General features: G+C 38.8%; 1 protein-coding gene across 2 annotated transcripts in view; it reads right to left on the bottom strand.

The window, feature by feature from the left end:
- Positions 1-24,781, bottom strand: part of FAM169A (family with sequence similarity 169 member A) — a 39,743-nt gene extending 14,962 nt beyond the window's left edge. Inside the window, exons 1-7 of one of the 2 annotated variants that reach the window (XM_064402825.1) lie at positions 24,632-24,781; positions 10,066-10,203; positions 8,496-8,595; positions 7,327-7,412; positions 5,817-5,988; positions 3,788-3,967; positions 2,243-2,371 (exon numbers count right to left, since the gene is read on the bottom strand). In XM_064402825.1, coding sequence (XP_064258895.1) covers positions 2,243-2,371; positions 3,788-3,967; positions 5,817-5,988; positions 7,327-7,412; positions 8,496-8,595; positions 10,066-10,203; positions 24,632-24,754 — 928 coding nt within the window. In that variant the 5' untranslated portion in view covers positions 24,755-24,781. Of the gene's footprint in view, positions 1-2,242; positions 2,372-3,787; positions 3,968-5,816; positions 5,989-7,326; positions 7,413-8,495; positions 8,596-10,065; positions 10,204-24,525 lie in introns of both variants that reach the window. The other variant, XM_064402826.1, reaches the window with a different exon arrangement.
- Positions 24,782-24,903: the final 122 nt, after the last annotated feature.

The raw sequence follows: 24,903 nt of genomic DNA, 5'->3' as shown, positions 1-24,903 counted from the left end.
GAGTGACATGGAAACACAAGAGGTTTCAATTGTGTTTCTAGGGGAAGCCTATGGTGCAAGGGAGGACTCCTCTCCCTGATGGACTTGAGAGTCGATTATCTAAGGGGTGGTGATGAACTGAAAGTTGATTTTCTGAGAGATGGTGACGTGGTGGAAATCTGTGGTGTCATTTCATGCTGTGGAGGAGATGGGGGGAGGAGAAGGAATGTGTTTGGAGGGTTTTCATTCTTAGTTCTGTGTCTGTTCCTTTTTAGATGTTGTAGTTAATAAAGTTTGTTTCCTTTACTCCTAAGTTAGAACCTGCTTTGCTCTGTTCCTGATCACATCTCACAGAAGCCACTAAGAAAAGTATATTTTCATGGGGGCACTGGCATTGCATCAGCCTCAAACCATGACACCATATCATATGCCATAGACAAGATACTGCTGTCTAGGTGGAGAACCTGGTTGTGAAAGTACCTGATGCAGAGACTGATGCACCCACTAAATGGGCCACAGAGGAACATCAGTACAAACAGAAAGTGCATCAGGCTGCTAAGATTGAAGCGACTCAGGTGGATCAGAATTGTCAATAAAAGAGAAAATTATTGCAAAATGAGATAGTGCGACTAATTTTCCAAACAACATCCTAGACAATTGGGCCAAAGACCATGGCATTGAGTGGGAATATCACATTCTCTGTCATGTACCAGCCTCCCCAAAATTGAAATTATACAACAGGCTGTTATCCATTATCCTGGAGCAGTGGGTGGAAATCTTCAAACATTGGGCAGAAGCCACCTGTTAAATAAACACTAGGGAATCTGACAGTCAGTCTGACACAGCATAGTCCAAACTTCTACACATTGTAGAAAGGAAAATAAATTTCCTGTAGTGTGCATAAACATGCAGAAAGAAACAGTCTGGGTTATTCCTGCTTCAGGAAAAAGCAAAATAATTTGTGGAACTGAGTTTGCACAAGCACGTGGCTCCACTTAGCAGGTAAATACAGGAAGATAGGGGAAGTCCATTGCATTGCTTATGGGGATTTGATTTTGGGTGCAAGTAGCCAATAAATTAAATTGCATTATATTAATTGCCATATAACACTTTATACTGTCTCTTTCATGGTTATATGCCTACCACTCAACTGGGGACCTCACAGCACCTGTTTTCACCATTCTGAATTTGGGAATCAGAACCTGATTCCATATTAAGGCTATTACAGTAAAAACCACCCAGACCAATGAACAATTAACTTTGAGAAAGCAAACAAGTGCAGTGGTGACAGAAGGCAGAACTGGCTCCAGCATGCAACAATCCATCTTGATGCAGTATCTTTTCAGCCCTGAAAGATCGTTACAACAGATGGAACTCAAAGTCATGGACTAAAAGAATTCAACAGACATTTTAGAGGGAAGGCCCATAGACTAAGACAATGATACATGTATGTGAGGTCTGTGTATACCAGAAGATAGGAAATGTAATGATGTCAGAATGACTGGCAACTGCAAAGAACAGAACCTGGGTATGACATAGAAGATACAGAATATAAGGAGTGGATATCATCCCACTTCCAGAAGGGATAGAATTAATTTTTTCCATAGTAGTGACATAGTGCTGCATTTTGAATTCAGTATGAAAATAATGTTGATACCACACTATTTTCATTGCTGCTGAGTAGTGTTTACCCTTTGTGAAGGATTTTTCAGCTTTCCACACTTTGCCAGTGAGCGGGTGCACAAGAAGATGGGAGGGACCATAGCTAGAACAGCTGACCTGAACTGGCCACAGGGATATTCCACAGCACAGAATATCCTGTTCAGTATATAGACTGGGCATAGTTGGCTAGAAGGGGCTGTTTGGCAATTGCCTCAGCATCTGTCAGCAGGTAGTGAGCAACTGCACTGTGCATCACTTCTCTCTCTTGGGTTTATTTATGTGGTTTTGTCTCCCTTTTCATTATTATATTTTATCTTATTTTAATTATTAAGCTGTTCTTATCTCAAGACAGAGGTTTTACTTTTTTTTTTTCCCCTCAGACTCTCCTTCCCATTCTACCAGGGTGAACAAGCAACTGCATGATACTTAGCTGCCAGCTGGGGTTAAAATATGACACCATTCCAAATATGATCTCAAAGGTCTCAGGACAAATAGAAATCTTTCTGCTAGTTTCTACATAGTGTTCACAGAAGTCACTCTTGAATAGTATTTTTTCAACTTTCACAAAGTGTCAGAAAAGAACAAAACAAAGCATCCATACCTGCAATTTTGAGATTTTCCTGTTGCACTATAGACATAATAGACTTTCTCTGGAACCAATCTCCTCCTCCCTCCACTTGCCACAAAAGGTTTTTATCCCCAGGATACTTCTCAAGGTACTGCTTACAAGCTGAGCAAACACAAAAAAAACCCCACCATATTATAGATACTATATACTCAGCTATATCTCAGATTTAAAGTTTATCGAAAACAAATTATTTGAAATCTACCATCATACAAAAACAACAACAGAAAGAAATGTTTAACAAAATAGTCGAGTCTGAAATAAACTTTGCTTTACCCTACACATCTGTGTTAATTAAACCCTTCTTAATATAGCTTTAAATATTTTCTGTTATTATCTTAAACTGCAAGCAAAGATGAATGGGATTTTCTTCTTTTCCTATTACTCGAGATTTTTGCAACTTCACTAGTTACTGTTCCTGCCAACTACAAAGCCAAACTCAGGACAGAAGGGCTCTTAAGCAGAGGATGTCATCGAGTGCTTTTTGTCCCCTCACACTCTGGTAGGAGCCTGTGACAAGCACTCTCTGGAAGTGTTAATGGTACCATTGAATGGTTAATCACTGTTCACTTCCAGAATATTTTCTGCGCTTCTGTCCTTCCATCTTTTTTCTCTCTAAACCTGTATCAAACATACAGATGAAGAGGTATGCATGCTTTGACACTATTCTTTGGGCTTTGCTAGAAAAAGCTTCCATTTTTCACCAGGTTTAATATTGATACACAATTTCAGAGCACAAGATCCCCACTGTGTAGTTTCTTAACTACAAAAATGAATCAGTCATTAAATTCTGCTCAAGTAATTTTCCTCATTGAAGCTTAACAAATTAGGTCTTATCAGATCTAGTGACAGACTGTGATGCTTCAAAAAGCAGAAAATTTCTACTGGTTAAGAAGGCCAGATAAAAATGTTCATAGAAGGAATCCTGGGAAATGGCCTAAGAAGGAACAAGCTTTGAGAAACAGGGCAAAAGAAACATGCTTCTTGTCTGAACACAGTCCCAAGAACATAGTTTACAGAATCCATGTAACTTCCTACATGACAGAGTCCTCTTAGGTTGCTAATGGAAACCTTGTGTTTTAGAACTGTGCCTTCTGATATGCAAGTTAAAGCAGAGCCTAGTCCTCTTCACCAGAAGTTCAGAGAAAGCATGAATTAAACAATCTTGTGAGGTTTAGGTGTGAGCAAGAAAAAGGGGCTACAAGGCAGACAGACATTAGATTCCCACACAGAAACACCTCAGCCCATGCTACAGGCTTGGTGGGGAAAACAGGACAGTGGTGAACTTCACCGCAGCTAAACTCAGAGTTCAAATAATCTACTTTTACATAGAGGATTAAAAATTGAATTAGGAACTACTTCATCTTACACAAATCAGGACTTTTAGCCTCCACCAAAGGGCAGAAAATTTAATGTGGAACCTGAGGATAAGGCCACAAACATAGAGGTTTAATGACAATACTCATTTGGACATGAAAAGAAACCACAAAGAAGATCAGAAGAAAAAATTAAAGAGCTTGCCTGTATACATGAAAGATGACAGTGGATATCGTAGGCCAAGGGACTCTTCAGTAAAGGAATCCACAAAGTCTTCCAACATGATTAACCCAGCCTCTTTCCCACGATGTTTCTTTCTAACGAACATTGTGTCTAGCACTGGCAACATATACTTCTGATGAGCAAGAGAGCTACAAACACTTCCTGAAATAATGAGAGGGAAAAAATATCTATCAGTATGGATGGCGTAACTGCATGCTGACTGACATGCTGCAGCATGGATTTTAGCATATTTAAATAAAGACTTTTATAATTTATAAAAATTCCAAACCATATAAAAGTAAGTAAAATTAAGTAAAGTTATAAAATAAGTTATAACTTTATTAAAAATAAATAATTCCTATTAGTCATTTAATAACTTGTTTGAGCAAGCTTCATAAGGTTTCCAAGACACATCAATAGAATAATGTAACAGAAAAAGTCTGTAGCACCAGAAAAGAATAGACAAGACAGAGAGGAAAGGCTCACTTTGAAATCCCACTATACAGTTCTATATGAAAACCAGTAAAAATGGAACTGAAAGATGGAGGAGAGAATAGGAGAAAACAAAATTAATTAATTACACTTTTATGCTGATTACATGACTTCTCAGAACAAATTTGAAAAGTAATTCAGTTCTTGCTTAAAGACTGAAACAATGATTCAAATTTTTTAAATGAAGACACAAAAAATGCTAGGACATTTTACACTGAAATTCTCCCTTAAACAATATATTATCCTAAATTAATCAAACATGGAACAGATGGTGACAACACATAGGTACTTCAATATCAGAGGATTCCAAGGACAGCTATGAATTCAGCAGTGAGAAAAGGATGTCATTATAATGGCATTAAGGCAGTCCTTTAATTGCCAATAGCCAATTCACTTTCAGGCCCTTCAGTGAATCTGTGAACTATGGCAAAGAGTTGCCCTCTTCTCTGACAAGGACAATGAGAAACAAAGTTGTCTATACAACCCAGTTAGTCTTTGCAAGCTTCTATTTTTAGGACCCATGAACATACTTATTTTTGGGCCATGAAAACAATCAGAGGGCTAGAGCACTGCTCGGGTTGTTCGGCCTGGAGAAGAGAAGGCTCTGGGGTGACCTAAATGTGGCCTTTCAGCACCTGAAAGGAGCCTACAAGAGAGCTGGAAAGGGACGTTTTAAAAGGTCACATAGTCACAGGATAATAGGCAGTGGCCTTAAGTCACAGGAGGGTAGATTTAGATTGGATATTAGGAAGAAACGTTTTACTGAGAGGGTGGTGAGGCTCTGGGACAGGTTGCTGAAAGAAGGTGTGAATATCCCTGAAAGGGGATGTTCAAACTGTGTTCAAACTGTGAAGCTGTGAATGCCCCATCCCATGTTCATGCCAGGCTGGATGGGGTCCTGGTCTAGTGGAAGGTGTCTCTGCCCATGGCAGCAGGGGTTGAAACTAGATGGTCTTTAATAGTCCATTCCCACCAAAATCATTCTATGATTCTATTATTATTTTGATTTTTGAAGCAAGGGAAACTTGAGCAGAGTGGTTATATTACTTGAGTACACTTTGGGATGCTTGAAGAGCTCCACCACTCCTCAAAGCATCTGTTTACAGAGTGGCCTTTTCCACATAGGCTGCTCATTTGGAGAGCACAACACACTCAAACATGGGTGAAATTTTGAAAATTTTTTGAAAGAAAAACCTTCCATTTTTGCTAACTCAAGACAAGCACAGTCCAATCCAAGTGTAAACAATTGCTCTAGAGAAGAAAAAAATGCTGTCAGGTATATCAAATTTCTTAGTTTTAATACATTTTGTAATTATGAAGTAACCTAAGAACTTACATTGCTAAAGCATGTAATTATTTCAGCCAGAGATTTTAACAGCCATCTGGTCTCTTATGACTGCAGGAAAACACCAACTCAATTAGCCCTGCAAGGCTTATAAAGCCTACTAATACAATTGTCTTCAAACAAACTATCTCTTCCCTTTTAATTCCCAAATCCCACAATCCTCAAATGTTCTACCTGTAGGTTTAACAGAATAGAACCCAATAGCCTCTCCTTTTTTCCACATGATCTTAGCATAATGGCTGCTACCATGACAGAGAAATGGGATCTCATTTCTTTCAATTTCTTGTGTTCGATAGATAATTCGATTTAGAACATAGAGAACAACTCGCTCTCCAACAGACTTCACCTAAGGGAACACAGAAAAAACATTTCAGAAGATTGGTCAGAATAGTTAATACCCATACATGACAGAACTTATTTAACATAGCTGCAGACAGATTTCAAGGGAAGGCTGTAAGTGCTAAAGCAGAGTGACTCTCTGAGGTTTGTTACAAGGCAAGAAGATACTCAGTAGCCATTGCAATAGGTTAAGTACAAATCACAACGACAGAGGATATTTCATGTCTTCAATGTCACTCCCAATCCGATGTGTAAAATCTGGGAGAAGGGCAGTGGAATGAGAATATTATGATCTAACTCAAACCTACACTTGTACTTAAACATTCACCACACACAACAGCAGTACATCAGCCTCAGAATTCCCAGGCTAGCAGGTAACTGACGTCTTACAAAGGAGAAATGATGAGGCTCAGTGTGGCAGGACTTGGCACACTCAATCACTCCTGATAGAGTGGCAGGCAACAGGATGTGATGCAGTGAAAAAACTTGTTACAACAGTTTCTGTGGCATGAAATAAGCAATTAAATTTTTTTTTTTTTCTATCCTACAGGGTTCCTTTTATAGATGACATTTGAGTTCATCACTATGCTACTTATTGTGAAGGAAGGAGGAACCATGACCTATTCTAACGTTTAGTCTCAGCTATCTCCCTTGTGAAAGATTTGGCTTTCCTGATTTTCCTACCATTAAGAATTATGTGGAAAGCCAGACTACATGCCAAACTCTCAAGAGAAAATTTTAAAAATTGCAAAAATCAAAGACAAATGCCCAGATTCCTTGAGCAGATATAAATTACACCCCTGGAAAAACACAGATTTCCAGTTTTGGAAAATTCCATGCTACACAGGTTAAATAATGGTAACAAAGGTCAATGATGGGCAGCAATAAAGCAGATACCAGGCAACTTTCTTTTCCGAACTTCATGTATTGCCACTGCAAGCCACCAGCTTCAGCTTGCTTCTATCAACACATTCCTGACAGTATTTTTGGGTTGCTAGTCTCCTGATAAGATCAATAGGTATTGCTATGATACAATGCACTATTCTACCAAGATGTTTCAACACAACGAGATCAAAATATTCTAAAGAATTTAAAAAAATTGTAATGCAGCTAACATCACATGAAGCTGCTGTACAAAGGCCGTTCTTGATCAAGACTCCATCTTCACATTGAGGTTCCTTTTCCCCTTGTACCTATTCCTTTATTCCTTTGCAACAGCCCTCTCATTTCCAAATTAAATTAAAACATCTTGCACACTAAATTAAATTAAAATCTTGCACACTATCTATTTGCCATTATCTTGGAGCATAGGATTAAGTGCTAGGTGAATGTTGGAGTGCTTTACCTGATGAAGTCCCTGTCTAGCAGGGACAGATGTTCTCACAATGTCATCAATTGACCACCACTGATCAGCAAGATACAGGGCTACAGCTTGAAAGAAACAAGGGAAATAAAAAGTTAGTGATTCTAACCATTCCAAAAGAAACATATTCATTAAGTTGCTAAATACTCAGGAATAACAATGTAGTAATCACATTAGTAGTAATCACATCTTCTAGATGGCACTACATTAATGCAGCTCCTACTACCCTAGCACAACCAACGGGGCACTGTACACTCTACCCATATAAATGCTCCGTAGCCCAAAACTTTTTTTGATAACTGAGACTAAAAAACACTAGGGGTGCTTTGTTTGTTTGGGTTTCTTTTTTGTGGTATGGTATACAGGAACTACTTTTCAGACATAAGTTCTATCCTTCAACACTGTGCTCTAACATCTCCTTCCACTAAAAACTGTCAAGATAAGTCTCCCTCATACATGTATTTTACTACTGGGTGGCTAACAGATATTAATATTGAAACTGTACAAGTTTGAGGGAGTTAGATGAATGTAAAAAGGCTGATAGAAATTTGAGCAGCAGTTAGGAAGAGTATGATATATAGGCATTTGTGGCATACTTGGTAATCATATACATGGCATTAAATGGAAGAAGAAATGTGGAGAACAGGAAGGGGAAGAAGACGGGAGGAAGAACAGGAGGAGAAAACCCACAAAAACCATCATCTCAGCCAGAGCTATGCTAGGACTTCTAGCTAAAGACTAATTTACACATGATGCTGATCAATCATTATTAATAAAGAACATTTAAATTCATGTGTAAATTAATGAATTTTAAGAATGTTCAATAAATACTTTTTGGAAAGGTGAAGCACACATAAAGAGATCAAGAGATACATGTTGTACTATGGTCCAGACAAGCACCACATTATTTTGCTACATATCTTTTGAATTCAATAGGTCTAGTTCTGATCTGATTAGCGTGCAAAGTTCTAGCACTTGTGTATATAAATACACAACAAGAAATAATAGTATGTGAACAAAAAGACGGGGAACAACAAATGTACAATGGAAAAGTTATGGCCTACAGCAGCATGAAATGAGCAAGGGCCTGGTTACATGCATTTTCCACAAAAAAAAAAGTCAATACAGAGATAAAAAACTTAAAATGAAACCTGTGAGTGAGTCCCATGGTGCAAACAGTGCAAGAACTTTGTGTGTTTGCTCTACACCATAAAGAGGAACAAAGCCCACGGATGTCAAGGTAATAGGAACCTGCAAGAAGAATGCACAGTAATTCAGTAGACTTTTGCTAAAACAACAGTAGTAAAATACAGAGAATGTTTATCAAGGTAAAAAAGAAGAATATTAAAAATCAAGTCCTTAACAGCTACCTGTAAAAGACAAGCCTTTCTTTCAGTCCTTTCTTTAGACACATCTTCCTAGAGACAAACTACATCTAAAGAGCTCTGACTCTCAGGCTCTGGCAGATTTAGCTACAGTAATTTGTACAGCTCTTTTCTGCTGACAGTTTGCATTTGTGTGCACAACTGAAGTAAGGTGTGCAAGAAGCCAGCATTATGTTCACTTCAACAGTCCCAACTGTGCAAGCTGTCAAAGCCAATAGAAGAACGAGGCAGTCAGTCAAGCACTGAAACAAGATGACACAGCAAAACTGTGTTTGTTAGCAGGTTCTAATGTGCTACAGTGGGAAGGCAAATTCAAAAGGGTTTTGTTCCCCGAAGTTACACACATGTTAGAAATTCTGAATTGTCTACTTGATATTCCTCAGAAAAAAATATGGGAAGGGTCAAAAAATCTTCTTTTCAGGAATCAAGTAACTTTGTGGAAATGCATTTTGATATTTAAATTCCCATGCTTTCATTATTAAATTAATGTATAAAAAACTTGACAGATGTGAATGGTGTGGTAGACAGACTTGCTTAACAAATTTAAGAAGATTATGACATGCTATTGTCACAAATGAGGACGTTAATACAAGCAATCATTTAGGCATACAGCATTTACATAAATGCAGGAAAGTAGTCAAGACTCTGATTCTGCCAAGGAATCTGTGGCACTGACCTTTAGATCCCACAGAAAATCCTCTCAACTGACTTACTTTTCATTAAAGCTATACGCTGCTGGTTTTATTGGTACTATTTCTAATACAAGCATTCATCTGGACAGAACCAACACTGACCAACTCATCACACAAGTTGGTTTAAAACATAAAAGTGTCATAGCTATTCTCTGCTAGAGATTAATAACAGCACAGAATATTTCAGATAAAGAAAGAAGAACCACTTTTGAAATTAGTGAAGTTATTAATCAAAACTTGAACCCAAACATGAAGAACACTGAAGAACTGAGATGAAAAAAAGAGCCAGTTAGCTTAAATAAACCATGAACCCCTTAGTGATGATACGCTTTTGAGAATGCATGAAGTTTGATTCATAAGTTGAAAATTTAAGGTTATAGTGAGGTTGGGTTTTGTTTGTCCTTTTTTTAAAATTGCTTATTATATACAGGTCCATTGCCTAGAAGCAGGACACAGTAACTGAAACCCAAATTTAAACCCAATTACAGAGTGAAGAAAGTAGAGTTTAACACACAAATTCTGAATTTGGAAAATATGAAAGCTTTGATAAAACAGTTCTGAAATTCAAAAGGACTGGATATCTTAAATTTTAGATCTATAAGGATTTTAAGAACACCAGTACTACAGTATTTGTTGGTTTTTACCTTGCGGTGGTCTGGCAGAGAAAAGAATTCAGGAGAGTTTGGATTCCCCCACCGAAGATCAAAGAGGTAGTCCTCTGCTGAGTTCTCCAAGTCCTCATGACTGTAATTGTTCAATATATCCACAGGGAATGACATGCTCTTGAGAAATAAAGCAACATTATTAATGTAGATACTTACATACAATGCAGATGTAAACAAGACTGTTGAACACCCACACTCTGCTGTTGAACACCGACATTCTGCTGTTGACTCCATATCCATGACAGCAAAGAGAAATGCTCCAGCATTTACAATTAATTAGGATGGTGACCAATAACCCAGTCTGTAAAAGAATCAAGTCTGTGCTCATAAGCAAAAAAGGATTATATTAGCCTATAGATCCCCCTAGACCTCAGTTGTGGCAGATTTCCAAAATACAAGCCCCTTGTTTGCTGCACAAGTACATGCTACTTTGAGGTGGCAGACTTAGTTCTATCTCCCTCTCAGATGATGTTTTTGATATCACTAGTCACGTTATAACTAGGTGGCAAAAAAAAGAGTAAACCACCCAGATGATAACAAGATGGAGTTAATTTGAGACTTTGCATTTAAATCCATCTCTGAAGAAACCAAAACATTGCTCAGGATTTTTCTCATCCACTGGCCAGTTAGTGTTCTTAACAGATGGTTGTTTCCAAAAGCATTTCAGCTGTGAACAGAAACTTACACAAGCTCATTAAAAACAAGAGCCCACAATAGACTGAAAAGAGACACTTTTAGGAGGTGACAAGACTATAACTCTGAAGCCAAACCATAGTGGAAATAACTCCTTAAAAGCTCTTAGATTCAAATTTTGCTTGTCAAAGCAGTGTGAATATAAAATGAGGAAGAGCTCCTGGAATCCACTATGCGGTCTTCAGGTAAGGCTCTTCCAGTTCTATAAAACTATACACAAAAATATACCCCTCAGCTGCTTTAAAGCTATGACTCAAACTCTCAGAAGCATGAACAAACACAAGTTCATAACAACCTACTCCAGTGTTCTGGAGGAACACAGGGATCTGACTCTTTCTCAGCTCCCATGAACCCATCAGACAAGTTTCTGAACGCAAAAGTTTTCATGTAAGTTTTATGATTCCTAGTCTTCACTATGGAGGCTTATTTTTCAGTATTATTTTAAATCTTAGTATACAATGATTTTTTTTTTCCTCTTTACTTTCAGTCCCCCTATTTAATCCACCATTCATTATTCTACTGACACAGGTAAATCAAGGCAAGACATCTTATTCTGACTCAATCAGTAGAAATTAAAAGTCTACATTTTGAAGGCTTTTAAACAGCAATAATATGCTACTACTAGGTTGAATGGAGAGAAGAGGCTGCTCCTTCTACAGAAGAGGTTTTTCTCCTCTTTAAAATGGAACTTGGACATGACTTCATTGGCTTCTACAACTGCTGCCTTTAACACTGTTGCTGATTAAAACACTAATGTTTTCCATGAATGCTATGGTTCAGATATACGCATGCATTCCTCAGAGCCATTTCCTTTCAAATTCAGGTAATTCCTTCCCCTCAACTGTTATTTGCATTTTCTCCTTCCTTCCTCTCCAGTCTCTCACATTCCTTCTACTATTGCCCACCGACCCCTATCAGATGGGTGCATCTCGAAATCCTCCACCTGTTTCTTCCCACATTTCAGGGTTGCACTTGCCGTTGCTAACAATCAACTCATTTGGCTCCTTCTCTTTGCAAACAAACCGATTTCCAGACCCAAAGGTGAGGTGTGCATGCTTTTGAATGCAGCAGCAATGCACAGCAGATGGAGGAGCTGCTGTCAGGGGTGAAATTCATCCACCACCAGCCTCCTTATCTCTAGCAGATATGGCTTGCCTGCACATATTACAGTTCCAAAATACACCGGCAATACTACACAGGCTATGCTGATAAGCATGTTACAAGACAAAGCAAGGAGAAGCATAAGAGATCACATGACACTACTTCTACACGAGGATGATGCTTGCCCACCATGTTAACAGCAGCAGGCAAGGTAAATTCAGCTGTAAAGGAATACAGGTATGTGAAAAACACAAAATTTAATTTTCGGTATGCTGGCAGAAAGGGTAACCCCCCCCTATTATTAAACAAATATCTAAGTGCTTAGATAACTCTGCTATTAACAAAGAAATTGAGCTGAGGTTTCATTATTGCATCACAAACAGACAAACAAGCCACAAGCTATAACTTTAAGCCTTTAGGTAATAATTCCTGGCATTTTTTGGAATAAAATAATGAAGGACCAAAGCAGAAAACATGCAATACAAAATCCAACAGATTATCTGAGTTCCAACCACTACATCACTATAAAAATAAAAGCAGCAACCATATCTTTCCTAAAAGCAAAAACGGCTGATTATTGCATTCATTAAATTACCCTCAAAATCACTTGCAGACCTCTTTTCTGTTGGCTATTTGGGCTACCTAATTTCTCATGGCACACTTGGATTTTATTTGCTCTCAACTCCCAGTAGTCACTTTTGACTTTTCCATTCACAGCAGTTACAGAGAACATGTTATGCAAAAGAAAACAATACAGAGAAATTTTCAAGATTAAACTACAGAAAAACCTACTCAGCACCCCTTCTAAATAAACATCAATCTTTTTTAGCATGCAGCAGGTTAGACATGTAAAGTCCAAGATTTCATACACTTGTGTATTTTGTCTCTGTGCCGAAGAGGTCAGAAATAGTTCACATTTAAGTTCACTACATCCCTGAAGAAATCAGTAACTGTTCACAAAGGTATCAAGTTATAATAAAAGCATTAAACAAGTGATGAAAGAAGAATGTTCCATGCCAGTCTACAGCAGAGCATAAGGAAGTAGATCACAATATAAAATGCAAGCATCTCAAATTTGAAATGCAAAAGAACCTACCAAAGATAAATGAAATGTCTTCCAACAGTAATGAATTAATATTAGTCCCTCATTAAAACACAGTTGGTTTGACAGTATGTTAAACAACGTAAAAATGCAGATGGCTCCACATCTAGCCAGTCTCAAGTAAAACAGGAGAGGGAAAAAGGTCTCCAGAAAAATGCTTTTCAGGTTTTTTTTTGACTAGAGCATTAACACATTTTTGCTGCAGAGGCAGCAGGAAGTCTCTTCCATGCAGTTTCTCATGCCCCTTTTTGTTACTCTAAACCTCTATGCACCGCACAACTGTAACACTGTCAGGTTGAATCTTTGTCACACGTTGCACGACCACATTCTGCTCATGGGGTACCATTCCAATTGGTTAGCACACAGTCAGGCTGACCGAGCACATGCAGCGTAGCCCTAAGCAACCAACTCATCATGAGTACATAATATGCTTTTATGTACATTTGTACACAAAAGCATATTAGAAGAATGTGTTTGGAAGGGAGGGAAGCAAATTGATTTTATTTTTTAAATTAGACAACTGAAGCATTTGATTTTTCAAGTGAAAGGAAATAAATCTTACACTTTTCAAAAACTTATTTCTCAAAATAATATTAATGGTTTTGTGTCATAAACTCACATGAATAATATCTGCTTTAATGTGGAATCATATAACTTTCTCCCTTTCAGTATTAGGCAAGCTATTACATGAGAAATGGCACGTCCTTTTTTAGGAACAGCTGCAGCACCAGAGGGTAACAGATCAATTCATGGAATGCCAACAAAAAACACATTTAACAGGATGAGTGAACACATTCCTGTGTAACACAGACACTTCTTTATTCAAAAAATCTTTATTACTATTAGCACTAAGGTTAAGAAAAGCCATGGAATAAGTGAGCAACACTGGAAATTGGTTTAATTATAAATTATATCTACAACTCCCATTTTATCTCAGAGTTAATGAAAGAGAGATGCACAGTACACACAGCTTCCAGCTTACATGTGGATTTGAGCAGGAATCAAGAGATGTATTCATTCTCTTGCAGTTCCTCAACAATGAATGACACAAAATTGCAGAAGGATAATAACCCAATATGTTATTTCTTACAGTATGTCAGAAGGCTTAAATACAGCTTAAAACTGGGTTTGGGTGCCTTTATCTCAGGGGAAGTGGAGTCTAACTGGTTAGGCTAACAGATAGGGATTTAGAGAAATTTCCAGCTGTAGCATAGACTTCATGTGAACTCAGACATGTTATGTCATGTGCCTGAACTCCTCTACAAAACACAAATCATTACCTCAGAGGGACCAGTGTGAGAAATACTTTACTGAGATTATGGGATACTTGAACATTGTATCAAAACTTGAAAAGTACTGGAAATACACAGTTACTTAAGCTGCACAGTGTACCTGAACAACTCATCCTCCTTAAAAAAATAAAATAGTAAAAAAAAAAATCCAAGGCCTTTCAAATAATCATGCAGATAAACAATATTCAGATTTAAATTTGTTTTTAATAATAAAGAATTATAATTTAAGTAGTTGTTTGGATTTTTTTTTTAATAGTGATTTAAAAAAGTTTAGAGAACAGGTACCAGGGTGCTCAAGCCATGACCTGCAAAACTTTTCTGCTAAACCAGGAAAACCAACTCAGACCCAGCCTGCAGGATACAAATACAAGTCCAGTCCTGTGATGAAGCACTGGCCTACTCAGACAAAAAGTAAACTGCAGCAATGTCTGACCCAAGCTTTGATTGATTTCAATGAGTGCAGAAGTATTGGATGACCAAACCCCTCAACTACTGCCATGCATTTGCTATGAATCACCACACACCTTAAACAAAGTTCTGTTTTAAAAATATAATCCAAGATCCTACCACAACCTCCCAGACTAGTGTGAGCTACACCTGGGCTCACATCATGAGAAGAGACATAAAAACCAAACTAAATATGTATGTCCACACATAGACCAGTTCCAGAGAAAGCCAAGACACGACTGCAGAAGTCCCAGGCAAGGCCCCGGCCCAGACTGACAATGCACCAAAGCAGCAAAGACCTTGATCAGAGCGTCAGAAGCAACATTTCCATTTTGCTGTTTGTTTCCCATCTTGCAGTATCCAGTTGCTGGTCTGGTGAAAGCTGTGAAACTACATAAAGGTTGTAACAAAACTTAAAATTTTTAAAGTCTTTTCAGTCTTCTGGCTTCAACTACAAAACAAAACCGTCACACCTGCTACATAGCATTGTTAAGCTCTCTTACCAGTTATTCAATTAACAGACAAATTACATAAATATTTCTTTGCTTTTACTACCAGCTGTTACATACACACTGCATTTTCATTTTGTTTCTTCTCTATACAACAACAAATACTTTAAACTGAGATAAATTGTTTTTAAAGTATTTACTTATTTCTATAGAGTTTGATAAAAAGTTCATAATTTTCTATTATGAAAATAAGTACATTTTAAACCTGTGCGGAGATAATTAGTCATTTAAGTATGTTTAAGAGAGTACGTACTTGGTTTTTCATGAGTCAACATATTTGAAATACATAGAGAAAACCTGTCCCATAATTACCTATTTAGACCACTATTGTAACAAAGCTTTTGAGTTTTATAAATATCCCCACCTCTTAAAACTCTATTAATTTTAATCTGTAATGTTACATACATTGGCTGTAGGAAGAGGAACACATTTTAGGAAAGAGCTGTTAAAATTTTAAACAATAGGATGTTCATTAGGATTTCTTGAAAACTGCACCAGTTTGAAGCAGCAACATTAATACACTGATCTTCCACATTGAATAGATAAGTCTTTTTCACACAAATCTTTCACTTATTTAAAGGTAGGTTTTCTTGGGGTTTAAATCACAAATTTGGGAGTTGGACAGCAAGTCTTCAAACCACGATCATCACATTAGCACTAAGGCATATTTCCCTGCAGTATAGCTTTTGTTCACATTTTTTGAGAATATAAACTAATAAATATAAGTTCTTGATAGCTGAAATAGATTTGCACTGGTTTCTTTTTTTTTTTTCTTAAAAAGCAAATGAGATTTTTTTTGTTTGGTTGGTTTATAGTAACATAAACCCCAAACAATATCTATTAATATCCTGCAAAATTGCAAATTGAAAGTTCTTAAGGAAAGACACGGCAGTATCTAGAAATTGCTGTTAACATCAACCAACATCTCTGGATTAATATGCCAGCCACATTACCCATAATCTCCTTGAAGCAGCTTATGCAACTCTGGTTTTCTATCAGACACACAAATCAAAGCTGTTAATTTGAACACAAATAAACAAACAAAACCAGCAAATCCTTTCTATTCATCAATTAGCCACACAATGTAACTTACATGTATAGCACAGAATTATGGAATCTACATACAGGATTCAATTCCCCAGCAAGAATCACGGTCAGAAGTTCTAAATGCTGGGTTTGAGCACTCTCTTATCAGATGAAACATGAACAAGGACACAAAGAGGAAGAGTCCTCCACATTTAAAGAGACAAAAACCAAAACCAACAAAAAAACACCAAAAAATCTTGCAACTGATTTCTTTAATTAAAGGTGACAGGGTAGTATTATGAGAAGGCATGCAACTTCTCTGTCAAAGCCACCTTAGGCAGGTGTGATTCTTACTCATATGCCCAATTAGCCACCTGTGTAACACCACTGGCATTTTACTCAAATGATTTAAATTAGATATTATATTAGATAGTTTATTTAATCAACAACTAAGTTCTTAGGTATACAAACTACTAACCTGTTATTTACATTTTTTACAGGCTCATATATTAGTGAAATTATCATCTTTTTTTTTTCAATAATATTTCCTTCAGTAGGGAGTTTTGGAAACTAATGAGCACAAGTGTTTCCTACAATGAGAATGTGCCAGACATATGCTAAATTGAAATTCTGTGTTTGAGACTGATCAAAATAAACACAATTAATAAATTTGGAAAATTGGTTTTTCTTAAAGAAACCTTTCATGTCTCCCCTTTCAGCTACTCCAATTCAAGCTGACTATATTCATATATAAAATGAAAACCATTCTAGTTGTGTTTGAAAGTAATTAACATGTATATTAACAAGATGGAAAGATACAGCCAGGTGGGATTATTACTTCATAAATCTGCCTCTCTCTGACATGTATCTGATCTTTCCACTGCTCAGCACTCACTCTTCTTTCTAATTTCTCATTTTTCTCTAACTTCCCTTCACTACATGACAAACCTGTTTAGGGGCTAGGAAAACAACACCAAAGCAGATACCACTAATGACCCACCTTTCCTCTCTGGTCACTACTCTTTCTCCCTTCCATGCCTTAGCAGTTTGAAGCTGTTGGTGTGCAATTCTCCAGCTCCATCCTCAGTACCCTCTAATTTTGCTTCTGCAGTTTAGGCCTTACACCATCTGCTCCTAAAGACCTTAATGACCTTCTAATAGCACTGAGCACGTAGAGCCCCCACAGCCTCTCTTCACAGGTGGCTGATGGGCCACCTGGAACATACACAGCCACACTATCTTACCCCTGCTCGTCTTCTGCAATTTCCATAGGTTTACCTCCTGCTTCTCCAGGCATCTATCAAGGCAATATTCTGAAGCTTAATTTGCTGCTTAATATCAGAAGATCATCTCTTACTCCCACTTGACACCCACACTTTTTGGCAACTCCTTCAATTTACAAACTTTCATATCCTCCTCTAACATTATCCTACTGGTTTGCAAGGGCCACCTCATAAATACATCTAATGATTTCAGAGATAAGGACAAAAAAGAAAGCTGTTCTTTTTACCACATTTAGAAAAAAAAAATCAAAGGGACAACAAAACCCACCCAATCTGGGTAGACAGCTGGTGGACTATCAAGCCTAATATAACTAATCTAACACCACAGTGAGACTAGAGTTGCAGTAACCCTATGTACACATTTGCATCTACTTTTAAAATGCTTGGCTGCACTGTTCTATCCCCTATCCCCACAACTGGGGCAGACGTCAAAGCTGCACAGATTAGATTAGCAATCACAGCTACATGTTAGCAAAGTCTAATGAATTACTTCTCATCAGCCAAAGAACAGCAACTGTCTCTGGCTGTTTCAAAGATATTCCACGTAGAAATTCAAGTGATGGTATCTGTGGCTACCAACAATGAGGAGCAGGTGATTAATCTTTGCAATCACAGTCTCCAAACCCAAGTTGTTACTAAAACAGTTGTCTGAACTACAACTATGCCACATGAAACCCGGCTTTCAGCAGACAAGCTGTAGGAAAATTTAACAATTAAGCAGTATGCAATCTCTTTTTTCTCATTTAAATTATCTGTAGGTGGTTTTGCTCTCTTTTCAACGTCATTTGCAGCAGGAGACCTACAACTAAGAAAACAGCATACAACTAAGAAAGCAGCAGCTGCCTTGGTTTTGTGGGTGATTCAAATGAATATACAGAAAGAGGAATAAGAATTAACATGAGATGTTCCTGGACACAGGATTGCAAATAAACAAGGCTGCAACAAGAGATCCTTGTCAGCCAGCCATAAAACTTCCTTGCAAACCAAGGACAACACAGAATTGAAATGTTCCACTCTCATTGTATGGCCCTATAGGCCATTTACAACTGCCTGAGGATCAGAATTCTGAAAGCAGTTGGATGGTAAATATAACACATTTGGAGCAGTGAGTATCTAAACCACATCACAGATTAAAAATTTCTATTTTTCCCAGAAAGAGAATAGGCAGCTATCTCCAAATTCTCGATCCAACTGTAGTATCTTGAAGATACTACAGTTATCTTCAGAAGATAATAGATGCCTAAAAAAACAGTGTTTAACATGAGGAAATTCTGAATTTTACCTGCTACTTGTGTTCAGTGTCCCAACATAGCAAGTTCTTTTAGCTTCTTTGCACAACAAACAATGAACTACAACAAGATGATGAACTTCACAGGCATACTCACAAAGTAGTTTGTGGACTTACCAAATAGTGTGGGATCAGTCCAAAAGAACTAGAGACACAGATAATTAGAAAGAATTTTACCTTGCCTTTCTCAAAGGAAAGCTAAGGGGAAAATCATATGTCAAAGACTATCACACACATCAAAAACATTTTTATCTAAAACCAAAGGCTTTTAGACTACATGCTCGGGCCACAGACTGGATAAGGAGTCATTACCAAGTCATTACCAAGCCTGAGCCCAGTTATGTTAGGAAGAGATATTACAAGTTATCATCCCAGGTGACAGAGACCATTCTCACAAAAACAGAAAGTGCCCCCATATGTCCACACACAAGAGCACCTTTACTTCCTCAGCTTTACAAAGGCCACAAAAACTGACTACATCTGTCTAGCTCTGTCAGTTGCAGTCAGCAGCAACTATGTTTATCTTCCTCATCCTATCTTCAGAAGGATGGGAAAAAAGGCAATATGGACCAAAAGTAGAAAATTAGAAGTAAACCCTATCCTCTGAAAAAGTATGTAACAAAATAATATACATGCCTCGTATCAATACAATTAAAAGCTAGCAAAGAGTCAGACATCTTGTAAGCTGCTCCAGCTAGTACGAGAAAAAAAAGTTAGGAAGGTCTGGTATTTATCTGTGTAGAAATCCTGCCCCCACAACAAAGGTGGAACAAATCATCAAAAAGAATATTACATTGCCCAGGATCAGAATCAAGAATCTGTTTTGACTGACAGAATCAACTGACTTATGTCTCTCTTCCTCAAAATGAACCTCTTCTCCCCAGTGTTCATACTTCCTTGTCATCCAAACAAATATTTAACAAAATCCTTACCAGACTGATTCCTGAGCAGCTCTGTGTTTGCCTTTTAATTCAGTAGTCTTATACCTGTGGACAGTTAATTTTGTTTCCCACAATTGTCTGGGTATAGCCACTGCTGGTTTTATTCGACCCATGACAACCATGTTATAAAAACCCTTCTATTAATGTGACTCCACAAGGTATCAGTAAACATGTTACTGCAAGACTCAAGATCTGCAAACTTTAGCAAGAATGTCTCTAATAGCTGAAAGGAATTCACACACAACCTCCTCCCTCGTGTCATCTGTCCTTGGCTCCATCAGCAATCATCCTGACATTCCAAGAACTCACAAGCTTCTGTCAGCACACTGCACTTCCCCTGCTTCTCACTGCAATACACATTTGTAAAATTTGAACTTTTAAGCTACATCTCCTAGTACTAGGCTATCCTGTTACAGGTGTACGTGAATTTTTGAAAAAAACAAACTAATAAACAAACTGCTTTAAAAGCTTCAATTACTTGTCTTCTCTAGAAATGCAGACATTGTTTGATCTTTAGTGGTGGGTTTGGACAATGTAAGTAAGCTACTCATACTTCTGAACATACCACCTTACTGTACTTTGTTAAAAAACAAACAAAACCCCCAACGCAACAAGCAAAAAAACCCCAACAACACAACATACTAGTATCAGTAGAACAAAGTAGCATTGCTGACTCATTATACTACCTTAAATCAGAGCTCGGCCTAAGAAGGAGTTGCCAGGAATCAGCTTGTTATCTCATGTTCCTTCAAAAAACTCCTTTCTGCAGCTTCAGAATAAATGTTGACAACATAAATTCCCAGTGCTGAGGTATCAAAAGAAATAAATTATTCCAACATTTTAAAATCCTATAAAATTGTCTGTGCTGCACTGTAGTAGCATTTACATTGCTATTGTTAAAATCCCCCACTATTTTATCATTATCAACTCACTACTTATTCAAATTCCCCAGTTATGGTTATTGTTGGCTAACTCTACAACAGCTGTGAGAAGTATTATTCAACCTAGAAAACATTTCTATTTGCAGAATATGCTGACTGCAAAAGAGCTAGATAAAAGACTAGTCTTACAGCAATGCACTTGCTAACTTAAGCACACTTCACATTTTTACACCTGGTGTCTTAGAAGCATGAAGCCAGTTAGGGTGAACACAGCATTTCATACCATTCGAAGTTCACTGATTCTCTGTGCTGGGGAAAGCTTGGTGCAGCTGCAGGCTCACAGCCTCTGCCACACCAGAACTTCTGAACTAGGTGTATTCTTCTAGCTCTGCCTCAGGGGCTACTGATTCGACAGAAAACACACCTTCACTCATTATTCTTTCTCTTCAGTAATCCACAGAATTAAAGAAAGCTATTTAACCACCTTTATTTTACATGTTTTGATGAGCCTAGAAGAAAGGGTAACAGTGAATTCAATGCATCCTGGACCATAAACAATTTCTAATCATAAGCAACAGCAAAGATGTCAGCCCTGTGAAGATGGAGGTGCCCTGTCCTACAGTATTCTGACATAAAAGGTTAATGTACACCAAAAAAAAAGTATAAAACAAAGAGAGAGACAACACAGATTTCAAAACAAACAAACAAAAAAATCAAAACTATTACTTTGAATAGTTGTACAACACGCAGTTCAGTACACAATTCGGAGAAATGGATTTTCCTAGATTTTCATTTCAATGAATCATTTAGAAATTATAATCATTCAAAACAGTAGTAGGTTTTCCAGTTCACTTTGAAAGCAAAGAAACAGGTATGTTAGTCCTGACAATTCTCACTAATTTTACTGGGATTTTCATAAAGATTTGAAAGCTCATGACTCTTTTGGGACAGGATTCTTTTACATATTTTAGCAAGCTACTTAAAAGCTTCTCTGAAATCTCAGACTCACTGGAGAACACCAACTAAATTTATAATGATTAAATAAATATATGCTGTCACATCCCATTGTTCAGGAAAAAAAAATCAGCAACAGCAGACAAAACTGCAGGAGTATGAGAGAATAGCTACAAAGGCACTTCATATGCCATTTTAATTATGTTTAAAACAATGCAGGCGAGGAAATATATTAGAGCAGGCTTTTCCACTCAGACTTGTTTAATCTACACAACACTTGGAAGCATAAGTTTGAGAGGACGGTTGAATTTTGACTGAATTTTTTTTTAATCCGTTTCCATGATGAGAAAATTTTTTTTTTGTTTTTCAACAGGTTACAAAATGATTACCTGAGAGACATTCATTTACAAGAGCAGTTCCAAAGGGTAGTGCACACCTCTACCACTGCTGCCCCAAACATTCACAGACAAAAGGATGACAGCGCCTTTCTGGAATGTATAGTTGATAAAATGTGATGAATAAGTTACAAACTTGAGAGTCAGGAGTAAAGCATTTATCTGCAAGAAAAGAAGAAGCTAGTATCTTGCATATAGAAAAATATTTAAGGAATGCCAGTGTGAAAACATGGCTAAGTAGACATCAGTTCTAGTGCCACATTTGTACTTGCAGTTTAGAAACATAATTGGCAACAGCTTTAAATGGTCACGCTACTTGATATTCACTGATTGGTAGAAAATAGAGATTGATATCAATAGTCTTATCATATCTAAGAATGTAAAGCAATTGAAGGGCTCTTCTACTCTGATGCATTTCTCCAGCACCATCAAATCCTATGTTTGTCTTTTAGTGATTTTGTATCAAACATGAGGAAAAAAACCAAAAACGCGTTAATAAGTGTTAGCCTTAGTACAGAAATGAAGTTCCTCTGTCTTTCACTGGCAAAGACTCTGCACTGGACTAGATATGTACGTACAACTACTTAAAACAAATTGTGCTTATACGATGTGTGGATAAGAAGAGCTTTAAGTTAATTTTGAGTAGTACTATCTTTACAACACTAACAGACATTAGAAAAGGAAAAACCTCCACCCTTTTGATTATTAAATCAAAGAAATATTATCTACCTTGATATGCATACTGAAGAAATTAAGAGTATTTTTCAATTCATCTTGTAAAGTGTCTAGTTATGCAACACTCCAAAAGGAGTTCTGGATCACGCATTGCTAGAGAGATATTATAAACATACAGCAGAATCCCATCTTAATTACCCATCCTGCACAAAAATAAAGAAAGACTCTGTAAAACACTTGATTCTGCATAAAGAAAATTATAACGAACATCAAACTGGAGAAGGAGAAACAAGAAAAGGACTTAAAAACCTGCCTATATAAGAGCTCAAAAAAACCAGTGTTGAAATTGAGATGCTCGCTGACATTAATAATACTTGAATACGAACATTATTTTTATTAACCACTCTCTGCCCTAACATTTTTCCACTATGGAACAGGTGATTAAATGTTTTTTTAACTAGCCACCAAGAGAAAAATTAAGTTCTTTGGTACCTAAATCAAGCGGAGGTCAATTAAAAAGAAAGGTACCAATGTGGCTGAGGAAACGGAGAGAAGATGCACCCAGTTCCTATAGAGTTTGATGGAGGAGGAAAACCATGGCCACTCTATTCTGCAGCAATCTTTTATAGGTCCTCCAGTGAGGCAGCACTAATTTTATTATAATGATCACTCTGATACAATACTTATTCCCCATACAAACTGGTGGGCTCCATAGTAGGCTATGATCAATGGTACAGCCCAATGCATTAAATGAGTAAATGCAGTTATGCAGAACAAGAAAAGAGTTCCCTCCTCCTGCGTGCCCGTACACAAAAAAGCAAGTATCAGCTGAATGTGTCTCTATACCAAAGGTTAAGTTTCTAAATTTCTGATTATCAATAACTGAAAATTCCGCAGCTCAGAAGGGCTTAAAGAGAATTCTTTCTTTCCTCTAAATAGAGCATTAATACACATATTAAATTGGTGAGTTAACATATTTTGTTTTCCATTAATGCTAGTAAAACCTTTTGCCCTAGCTCTCAGTGCAATCCACTTTCTCAGGCTGCATTTAACACTCATAAGCAGGATGGCAGTGCTACGTCAATGGATATCTTAGGCAAGATGCTTCCCTGTTTTAAGGGATGAACCAACCCTACCTCAAAGTAAAATTGCAAAAGACTTACACACCATATGTAGGAAAACAGAAGAGTGTGTGTGCGTGTGCAACTGCGTGTGCATTCGCACACGTACACACAGCCATCTTTGTGAGAGATAGCAACTAGCACTGCAATTACTATTTTCATATATGCGTAGAGGTGTATAGATGTATAAATGGCTCTCACACATGTGTGTGGCCATAAAACGTAAATTCCAACGCTACAATAGAAGACCCCCACAAAAGATGGCTGATCCTGGCCAGCACGGAGTGGCCTGGGCCAGAACTCACACCGAACTCGGCGTGCCGCAAGCTCCGCCAAGGCCGGAGTAAGCTCAGGGGGTCGAGCTCGGCCGGGCCGACGCCGCAGTGGGGGAGCCCGGCCGGTCCCACCGCCCGGCCGAGCCGCCTCCGCCCACCGCCCGCGACCCCGGCGCGGCCCTGCCCGCACCGCGATGGCAGCGGCGGGGTCGGGCAGTGCCCCCGGGCGGGAGAGCGGCGCCGGGGGCGGCGGCTGCGGCGCGGGCGGGGATGCGGCCGCATACCTGGCGCCCGCGGCGGCAGCGGCCGGCCCAGCCCGCCCACTCACCGCCCGCCGGGCTGCGCGCCCCGGGCGGCCGCCGAGCGCTCCCCCCGTCCTGCCCGGCCGGGCCCGGCTACGCTGCGGAGATGCGGGACGCCTGGGCAGGTTACCCGCGACACCCCGCCGCGCCTCACCTCAGCCGGCCGGGCAGCCTGCCCCGGCGGCGCGGCGATAAACGGAGAAGAAGGAGGCGGAGGCGGCCGGGCTCCCTAACAGCGTTCACGGCACAACCCCGCTCACCTCCGGCTTCGCCCGGTCCTGCTGCCCGGCTCCTGATATCATCTCCCCCGGCGGCCTCCCCGCCCCTCGCCGCTGACGCACTCCCGCTGATACGCCTCGAGCCGCCGCCGCTCGCCCCGCCATGACGGCGGCGGGACCCCGCACCGCCCCCGGCTGTGGCACCGCGCCGCGGCCGCAGCCCGGCACCTGTGCGCGGCCAGCCTCACGGGCAGGCGTGCCACCCACGCCATCGCTCTCCACCGCTGGGCTGCTGGCACCTCTCCTGTGGCCCT

This window comes from Passer domesticus, chromosome Z, assembly GCF_036417665.1.
Source record: "Passer domesticus isolate bPasDom1 chromosome Z, bPasDom1.hap1, whole genome shotgun sequence".
Taxonomy (NCBI): domain Eukaryota; kingdom Metazoa; phylum Chordata; class Aves; order Passeriformes; family Passeridae; genus Passer; species Passer domesticus.
This window is presented reverse-complemented; position numbering and strand designations above follow the sequence as displayed.